Source organism: Oncorhynchus kisutch, linkage group LG16 (genome assembly GCF_002021735.2).
Source record: "Oncorhynchus kisutch isolate 150728-3 linkage group LG16, Okis_V2, whole genome shotgun sequence".
Lineage (NCBI taxonomy): Eukaryota > Metazoa > Chordata > Actinopteri > Salmoniformes > Salmonidae > Oncorhynchus > Oncorhynchus kisutch.
Genome location: NC_034189.2, coordinates 10,029,537 through 10,039,536, shown reverse-complemented (window position 1 = coordinate 10,039,536; position 10,000 = coordinate 10,029,537). Strand labels below are relative to the sequence as shown.

Genomic DNA, 10,000 nt, shown 5'->3' with positions numbered 1-10,000 from the left:
ATCCATCCTCCCTTTATCATCCATCCTCCCTTTATCATCCATCCTCCCTTTATCATCAATCCATCCTCCCTTTACCATCCATCCTTCTTAATCATCCATCCTCCCTTTACCATCCATCCTCCCTTTATCATCCCCACTCCCTTTACCATCCATCCTCCCTTTATCATCCCCACTCCCTTTATCATCCATCCTCCCTTATCATCCATCCTTCTTAATCATCCATCCTTCTTAATCATCCATCCTTCTTTTACCATCAATCCATCCATCGTTTACCCCAACAACACTCCTTTCTCTCCTTCCACTCCTCCTCCCCTAATTTCTCACTCCCCCCCCCCTCTCACCTGTCCCCAGGTGCAGCACGGTGGCTGCGTTTCTCTGATCATCGTCTGACCCCGTGGTCGTCCTGGTAACAGCTACTTTAGTGTACGTGATGCCCCTCCTCACCAGTAGAGGCGCTGCGATCACGTTGTTCTCCATCAGAGGGTGGTCTCTCATAAACGTCAACACCTTCAAGCATATATATTATTATTATTATATATATATATTATATTGATATAGATTAGTACATTTATATTATTACTATACATTATAAATATTATATTGATATAGATTAGTATATTTACATTACTATACATTATATATATTATATTGATATAGATTAGTATATTTACATGACTATACATTACATTATATGTATATTATATTATACTGTATTATATATTACCTTGTCCGGCAGCTTGAGAGAAGACTCGAAGCCCTCCGCTCTCAGAGCACTGTTCAGACACTGGGTAAAGGAAAGGTTTCGTTCAGATTTAAAGTTCTTAAAACTCCTTCCTTGGTACTGGTTCTAGGTAATGTGTTCTAGACTGTACCTGTCAGGGTCTAGGTGTTGGTACTGGTTCTAGGTAATGTGTTCTAGACTGTACCTGTCCTGGTCTAGGTGTTGGTACTGGTTCTGGGTAATGTGTTCTAGACTGTACCTGTCCTGGTCTAGGTGTTGGTACTGGTTCTGGGTAATGTGTTCTAGACTGTACCTGTCAGGGTCTAGGTGTTGGTACTGGTTCTAGGTAATGTGTTCTAGACTGTACCTGTCCTGGTCTAGGTGTTGGTACTGGTTCTGGGTAATGTGTTCTAGACTGTACCTGTCCTGGTCTAGGTGTTGGTACTGGTTCTGGGTAATGTGTTCTAGACTGTACCTGTCAGGGTCTAGGTGTTGGTACTGGTTCTAGGTAATGTGTTCTAGACTGTACCTGTCCTGGTCTAGGTGTTGGTACTGGTTCTAGGTAATGTGTTCTAGACTGTACCTGTCAGGGTCTAGGTGTTGGTACTGGTTCTAGGTAATGTGTTCTAGACTGTACCTGTCAGGGTGTAGGTGTTGGTACTGGTTCTAGGTAATGTGTTCTAGACTGTACCTGTCCTGGTCTAGGTGTTGGTACTGGTTCTAGGTAATGTGTTCTAGACTGTACCTGTCAGGGTCTAGGTGTTGGTACTGGTTCTAGGTAATGTGTTCTAGACTGTACCTGTCCTGGTCTAGGTGTTGGTACTGGTTCTAGGTAATGTGTTCTAGACTGTACCTGTCCTGGTCTAGGTGTTGGTACTGGTTCTAGGTAATGTGTTCTAGACTGTACCTGTCCTGGTCTAGGTGTTGGTACTGGTTCTAGGTAATGTGTTCTAGACTGTACCTGTCCAGGTCTATGTGTTGGTACTGGTTCTGGGTAATGTGTTCTAGACTGTACCTGTCCAGGTCTAGGTGTTGGTACTGGTTCTAGGTAATGTGTTCTAGACTGTACCTGTCCAGGTCTAGGTGTTGGTACTGGTTTCTAGGTAATGTGTTCTAGACTGTACCTGTCCTGGTCTAGGTGTTGGTACTGGTTCTGGGTAATGTGTTCTAGACTGTACCTGTCAGGGTCTAGGTGTTGGTACTGGTTCTAGGTAATGTGTTCTAGACTGTACCTGTCCTGGTCTAGGTGTTGGTACTGGTTCTAGGTAATGTGTTCTAGACTGTACCTGTCCTGGTCTAGGTGTTGGTACTGGTTCTAGGTAATGTGTTCTAGACTGTACCTGTCCTGGTCTAGGTGTTGGTACTGGTTCTAGGTAATGTGTTCTAGACTGTACCTGTCCAGGTCTAGGTGTTGGTACTGGTTCTGGGTAATGTGTTCTAGACTGTACCTGTCCAGGTCTAGGTGTTGGTACTGGTTCTGGGTAATGTGTTCTAGACTGTACCTGTCCAGGTCTAGGTGTTGGTACTTGTTCTGGGTAATGTGTTCTAGACTGTACCTGTCCAGGTCTAGGTGTTGGTACTGGTTCTGGGTAATGTGTTCTAGACTGTACCTGTCCAGGTCTAGGTGTTGGTACTGGTTCTAGGTAATGTGTTCTAGACTGTACCTGTCCAGGTCTAGGTGTTGGTACTGGTTCTGGGTAATGTGTTCTAGACTGTACCTGTCCTGGTCTAGGTGTTGGTACTGGTTCTAGGTAATGTGTTCTAGACTGTACCTGTCCAGGTCTAGGTGTTGGTACTGGTTCTAGGTAATGTGTTCTAGACTGTACCTGTCCTGGTCTAGGTGTTGGTACTGGTTCTAGGTAATGTGTTCTAGACTGTACCTGTCCTGGTCTAGGTGTTGGTACTGGTTCTAGGTAATGTGTTCTAGACTGTACCTGCCCAGGTCTAGGTGTTGGTACTGGTTCTAGGTAATGTGTTCTAGACTGTACCTGTCCTGGTCTAGGTGTTGGTACTGGTTCTAGGTAATGTGTTCTAGACTGTACCTGTCCTGGTCTAGGTGTTGGTACTGGTTCTAGGTAATGTGTTCTAGACTGTACCTGTCCTGGTCTAGGTGTTTGTACTGGTTCTAGGTAATGTGTTCTAGACTGTACCTGTCCTGGTCTAGGTGTTGGTACTGGTTCTAGGTAATGTGTTCTAGACTGTACCTGTCCTTGTCTAGGTGTTGGTACTGGTTCTAGGTAATGTGTTCTAGACTGTACCTGTCAGGGTCTAGGTGTTGGTACTGGTTCTGGGTAATGTGTTCTAGACTGTACCTGTCCAGGTCTAGGTGTTGGTACTGGTTCTGGGTAATGTGTTCTAGACTGTACCTGTCCAGGTCTAGGTGTTGGTACTGGTTCTGGGTAATGTGTTCTAGACTGTACCTGTCCAGGTCTAGGTGTTGGTACTGGTTCTGGGTTGATCCAGTTCTCACAGGTCTTCTTCAGTTCCTTAAAGGGTCCGTCCATCACTTTACTGATGTCAGCCAGACTGTAGACACACACCGCTGACAACTCCTCATGCTCCCTACACACACACACACACACACACACACACACACACACACACACACACACACACACACACACACACAAACACACACAGGAGGGAGAGAGAGAGAGGATTTGATTTATGTGATCATGTATAATGAAGGGAAGTTTCACATGTCCTTGTTGTTGTCTCTCCCTCTCTCTACTCTCTACCAGTGGGGGCTCCTCCTCAGAGGAAGAGGAGGACCATCCTCTTCAGTGAATTTCATAAAAATGTAAATAGTGAAACATTCAAGAAGTTATCATTTTTAGATAAAACTACACTAAATATATTCACGTCGCCAAATAATTGATTACAATACACTGTTCTGAAAAGAAGGTCTACAGTAGCCTCAGCAGCACTCTGTAGGGTAATACCATGATGTAGCCGGAGGACAGATCGCTTCCGTCCTCCTCTCGGTACATTGATTTCAATACAAAACCTAGGAGGCTCGTGGTTCTCACCCCATTCCATAGACTTACATAGTAATTATGGCAACTTCCAGAGGGCATCCTCCAACCTATCAGAGGTCTTCCAGCATGAACTGACATGTTGTCGACCCAATCAAAGGATCAGAGAATGAATTCAGTACTGAAAGCATAAACTACAGCTAGTGCTGCAATGCATCAAATGTGGTGAGTAATTGACTCAAAGAGAGCAAAAGACAACAGTTTTGAACAAATTAATTTATACCAAATGTAAGGAGTATCGAAAGATAGTGCCGCTAGCTGGTTTAGCCTACTCAAACACCCAGATCAAACAGAGAGGGATGCTATGTTAGCTAGCTGTCTATGGCTATCCAACAGAGAGGGATGCTATGTTAGCTAGCTGTCTATGGCTATCCAACAGAGAGGGATGCTATGTTAGCTAGCTGTCTATGGCTATCCAACAGAGAGGGATGCTATGTTAGCTAGCTGTCTATGGCTATCCAACAGAGAGGGATGCTATGTTAGCTAGCCGTCTATGGCTATTCAACAGAGAGGGATGCTATGTTAGCTAGCTGTCTATGGCTATTCAACAGAGAGGGATGCTATGTTAGCTAGCTGTCTATGGCTATTCAACAGAGAGGGATGCTATGTTAGCTAGCTGTCTATGGCTATTCAACAGAGAGGGATGCTATGTTAGCTAGCTGTCTATGGCTATCCAACAGAGAGGGATGCTATGTTAGCTAGCTGTCTATGGCTATCCAACAGAGAGGGATGCTATGTTAGCTAGCTGTCTATGGCTATCCAACAGAGAGGGATGCTATGTTAGCTAGCTGTCTATGGCTATCCAACACTGGAACTCTTCTAAGTCAAGGTACGTTTTTGGTTGTATTACTTTATTGCCACTGGGGCATGCAGGTGTAACTGCTTAACTGCTAAACTGCTTGCTGTACTGCGTGATTGTAGCGGGTTAACCAAACGTGTTAGTTCTAGTAGCTGTGTTGATTATGACGTTAGCTAATATGGTGACCACATTACCACCACACCGGCAGTCATGAGTCATAGAGGCCAGCATCCCGGAGTCGCCTCTTCACTGTTGACGTTGAGACTGGTGTTTTGAGGGCACTATTTAATGAAGCTGCTAGTTGAGGATTTGTGAGGCGTCTGTTTCTCAAATTAGATACTCTAATGTACTTGTCCTCTTGCTTAGTTGTGCACCGGGGCCTCCCACTCCTCTTTCTATTCTGGTTAGAGCCCGTTTGCGCTGTTCTGTGAAGGGAGTAGTACACAGCATTGTACAAGATCTTCAATTTCTTGGAAATTTCTCACATGTAATAGCCTTCATTTCTCAGAACAAGAATAGACTGACAAGTTTCAAAAGAAAGGTGTTTGTTTCTGGCCATTTTGAGCCTGTAATCGAACCCACAAATGCTGATGCTCCAGATACTCAACTAGTCTAAAGAAGGCCAGTTGTATTGCTTCTTTAATAATCAGGACAACAGTTTTCAGCTGTGCTAACATAATCCAAAGGGTTTTCTAATGATCAATTAGCCTTTTAAAATGATACACTTGGATTAGCTAACACAACGTGCCATTAGAACACAGGAGTGATGGTTGCTGATAATGGGCCTCTGTACACCTATGTAGATATTCCATTTAAAAAATCAGCCGTTTCCAGCTACAATAGTAATTTACAATATTAACACTGTCTACACTGTATTTCTGATCAATTTGATGTTATTTTAATGGACAAAAAATGTGCTTTTCTTTGAAAAACAAGGACATTTCTAAGTGACCCCAAACTTTGAACAGTAGTGTATATATACTGTATATATATTTTTGTTGTTGTATTTTACCCTCTTTTTTAATCTTGTCTCATCACTGCAACTCCCCAACTGGCTCGGGAGGTGAAGGTCGAGTCCTCCGAAACATGACCTGGCAAAACGCGCTCCTTAACACCTGCCACTTAACCCTGACAACGAGGTCAGCCTGCAGGTGCCCGGCCCGCCACAAGGGGTCGCTAGATGGCAAAGAGCCATGTAAACCCCCCAGGCCAAACCCTCCCTTAACCCGGATGACACTGGGCCATTTGTTTGCCGCCCTATGGACTCCCAAACACGGCCGGTTGTGATCCAGCCTGGGATCAAACCCAGGTCTGTAGTGACGCCTCTAGCAGTGCCTTAGACCGCTGCACCACTCGGGAGGCCCACGCTCAAATATTTTCTACCCCGGAGTCTGGAAGAGATCCTTTAGACCTAAGCGATGTGGTTGGGTCATTGATTGTACTGGACGGCACACAGTTAGCTTACAATTATAGTGAATTTGGATATGATTTTAAATAACCTAGTAATAGGGGTTCATTAATTAGGTTCCACATTACCTTTATCTACAGAATATCTCAGCACCGTGCATGTCCATCTCCGCCTCTCTTTTATAGGGGTTCATTAATTAGGTTCCACATTACCTTTAACTACAGCGTGTCCATCTCCTCCTCTCCTTTATAGGGGTTCATTAATTAGGTTCCACATTACCTTTAACTACAGCGTGTCCATCTCCTCCTCTCCTTTATAGGGGTTCATTAATTAGGTTCCACATTACCTTTAACTACAGCGTGTCCATCTCCTCCTCTCCTTTATAGGGGTTCATTAATTAGGTTCCACATTACCTTTAACTACAGCGTGTCCATCTCCTCCTCTCCTTTATAGGGGTTCATTAATTAGGTTCCACATTACCTTTAACTACAGCGTGTCCATCTCCTCCTCTCCTTTATAGGGGTTCATTAATTAGGTTACACATTACCTTTATCTACAGTCCTTTCTCCAGTGCGCAGAAGGGCTGTCAACAGTTTATCACAATATGTTTTGTTGCGAAAACATGTTACTATCGATGTTCACGAACAGATTTCACTTGGTTTCCTAAATTAAGCGTTGGGTAGCTGCAGGAACAGGTTTGGAGAGTCCGAGGACAGCCCGAGGACAGCCCGATGGCATACAGAGGTTTTGGCAGAATATCACCTGTCGTGCAGTGAGACCAACAGTGGTTAATGTGTGGAGTGAAATTAGTGTTGTTATATTTATTTCTCAGCCTCTCATATTCAGCACAGCTCTGCTATAAAACCGAAGTAGCCTACCAGGCATCAGCAGGAAAGCACACGGCCTCCATTTGCTATTCGAGTGCCTAAGGATGTCTTTTTCCCCTGTTCCTGACCATGTGATAACGGCCCATTCTAAATCTAAACTCATTTGCCATATTAGTAAAGACGCGATTAAATTGAGAATAGTCTGATGGGTGAAAATAGGATCACTTGATGAGAGAGCAGCTGTGCAGCCGGAGGAACAGAACGCAAGCTTTCTTTTGCGACTTTCTCAAATCATCAGTAGTCCTACAGTCCCACCATGCAGCCCATATACACTTGGATTTCTACGGTTTGTATCATTCACAACTAAAGTTGTCAAGTAACTAAATCTAGTGTGTAGGACATTTTTCAAATGAACACTTTTAAGCTCAACATAGCCACTTGCTCCTGAATTGGAAAAAAAATAATTTATATTTTATTCAGATAAGTTCAATTATATTCTTCTTAGTATAAAATCATATAATGTAAAAAATAATGGCACGGGACTTCTAAGCATATCTTGTCAGCTAAATGAACACGCGTACAGCCTATGGCAGGGAGCATAGCCAGATAACATACAGTAGGACAACTCACATTCTGTTCTTCCGAAATACATGCATTGGAGACCAGGAGATGCTAAACTATGTGTTAATTATTAATTAACGGTCAATTACCGTGAGCCTGGCAGTCTTTTGCAGGACAATAACCGTCTGACAAAATGTCATGACCGCCACAGGTCTAATGGTGACGAGACAATGTAGGGTGTGTGTAGCGGTTAGCGGTCGTGATATGAAGGTTTGGCTTGGAAAGTTTTTTTTCTCGCCTGGTCACAGACAGCTGATGTGTCTCCATCCATCCTCCCCTCCCTCTATCCCTCCATCCCTCCATCCATCCCTCCATCAATCCCTCCTCCCCTCCCCTCCATCCCTCCATCCATCCATCCCTCCATCCATCCCTCCATCCCTCCATCTATCCCTCCATCCATCCCTCCATCCATCCCTCCATCCATCCATCCCTCCATCCATCCCTCCATCCATCCATCCCTCCATCCATCCCTCCATCCCTCCATCCATCCCTCCATCCCTCCATCCATCCCTCCATCCATCCCTCCTCCCCTCCATCCATCCCTCCATCCCTCCATCCATCCATCCCTCCATCCATCCATCCTTACCACTGAGATGTGAAGAGACCATAGAAGTGTGTAGAGCTAGGGTCTCCAGATGTGTGTTGTTTTGTGTAGACATCAGTCAGTATGTTGTAACGCTGTCCGCTGGCTCTGTCCTCAACACACCAACTGAGCCTTGAGGAAGGTGGTCCAACGCCTCTGTAATGTCTTCATACCGCCTACATCAGACTAAAGATAGATAGAGGGGGGGGGAAGAGGGGTGGAGAGAGAGAGAGGAGGAGAGAAATAGGGGGGGTGGAGAGAGAGAGAGGGGGAGAGAGGAGGGGTGGTGGGAGAGGGAGAGAAAGAGAGAGTTTGGTGGAGAGAGGGGGTGGTGGGAGAGGGGGAGAAAGAGAGAGGTTGGTAGAGAGAGGGGGTGGTGGGAGAGGGGGAGAAAGAGAGAGTTTGGTGGAGAGAGGGGGTGGTGGGAGAGGGGGAGAAAGATAGAGGTTGGTGGAGAGAGGGGGTGGTGGGAGAGGGGGAGAAAGAGAGAGGGTTGGTGGAGAGAGGGGGTGGTGGAGAGGGGGAAAAAGAGAGAGGTTGGTGGAGAGGGGGGGTGGTGGGAGAGGGGGAGATAGAGAGAGGTTGGTGTAGAGAGGGGGTGGTGGGAGAGGGGGAGAAAGAGAGAGGTTGGTGGAGAGGGGGGGTGGTGGGAGAGGGGGAGATAGAGAGAGGTTGGTGGAGAGAGGGGGTGGTGGAGAGGGGGGTGGTGGAGAGGGGGAGAAAGAGAGAGGTTGGTGGAGAGAGATGTTGGTAGAGAGAGATGTTGGTGGAGAGGGGGGGTGGTGGAGAGAGATGTTGGTGGAGAGAGATGTTGGGTGGAGAGAGGGGGTGGTGAGGGAGGGGGTGGTGGAGAGAGATGTTGGTGGAGAGAGATGTTGGTGAGAGAGGGGGTGGTGGAGAGGGGGGTGGTGGAGAGAGGGGGTGGTGGAGAGGGGGTGGGTGGAGAGATGGGGTGGTAGAGAGAGATGTTGGTGGAGAGAGATGTTGGTGGAGAGGGGGGTGGTGAGAGGGGGGGTGGTGGAGAGATGGGGTGGTAGAGAGAGATGTTGGTGGAGAGAGATGTTGGTGGAGAGGGGGGTGGTGGAGAGATGGGTGGTGGAGAGAAGATGTTGGTGGAGAGGGGGGGTGGGTGGAGAGAGATGTTGGTGGAGAGGGGGGTGGTGGAGAGGGGGTGGTGGAGAGAGATGTTGGTGGAGAGAGAGGTTGGTGGAGAGAGGGGGTGGTAAGAGAAGAGGGGGTGGTGGAGAGAGGGGGGTGGTGGAGAGAGGGGGGGTGGTGGAGAGAGGGGGTGGTGGAGAGGGGGGGTGAGAGAGGGGGTGGTGGAGAGAGGGGTGGTGGAGAGAGGGGGTGGTGGAGAGGGGGGGTGGTGGAGAGAGGGGGTGGTGGAGAGAGGGGGTGGTGGAGAGAGGAGGTGGTGGAGAGGGGGGGTGGTGGAGAGAGAGGGGGGTGGTGGAGAGAGGGGGTGGTGGAAGAGAGATGTTGGTGGAGAGAGAGGTGGTGGTGAGAGGGGGTGGTGGAGAGAGGGGTGGTGGAGAGAGATGTTGGTGGAGAGAGGGGGGTGGTAGAGAGAGGGGGTGGTGGAGAGAGGGGGTGGTGGAGAGAGGGGGTGGTGGAGAGAGATGTTGGTGGAGACGGGGGGTGGTGGAGAGAGATGTTGATGGAGAGGGGGGGTGGTGGAGAGAGATGTTGATGAGAGAGGGGGGGTGGTGGAGAGAGATGTTGGTGGAGAGAGGGGGTGGTGGAGAGGGGGGGGGGGTGGAGAGAGGGGGGTGGTGGAGAGAGATGTTGGTGGAGAGAGGGGGTGGTGGAGAGAGTATGTTGGTGGAGAGAGAGGTTGGTGGAGAGAGGGGGTGGTGGAGAGAGGGGTGGTGGGAGAGAGAGGGTGGGTTGGAGACGAGGGGGTGGTGAGAGAGGGGGTGGTGGAGAGAAGGGGTGGTGGAGAGAGAGGGGGGTGGTGGAGAGGGGGTGGTGGAGAGAGGGGGTGGTGGAGAGGGGGGTGGAGAGAG

The 10,000-nt window shown here is 47.8% G+C and overlaps 1 protein-coding gene across 1 annotated transcript in view; it reads right to left on the bottom strand.

The window, feature by feature from the left end:
- LOC109906178 (semaphorin-4F-like) overlaps positions 1-10,000 on the bottom strand; it is a 19,057-nt gene that overhangs the window by 1,904 nt on the left and 7,153 nt on the right. Inside the window, 5 exon segments of the mRNA XM_031791763.1 lie at positions 342-507; positions 725-784; positions 3,142-3,283; positions 7,998-8,110; positions 8,112-8,180. Of these exon segments, the coding sequence (XP_031647623.1) occupies positions 342-507; positions 725-784; positions 3,142-3,283; positions 7,998-8,110; positions 8,112-8,180 (550 nt within the window).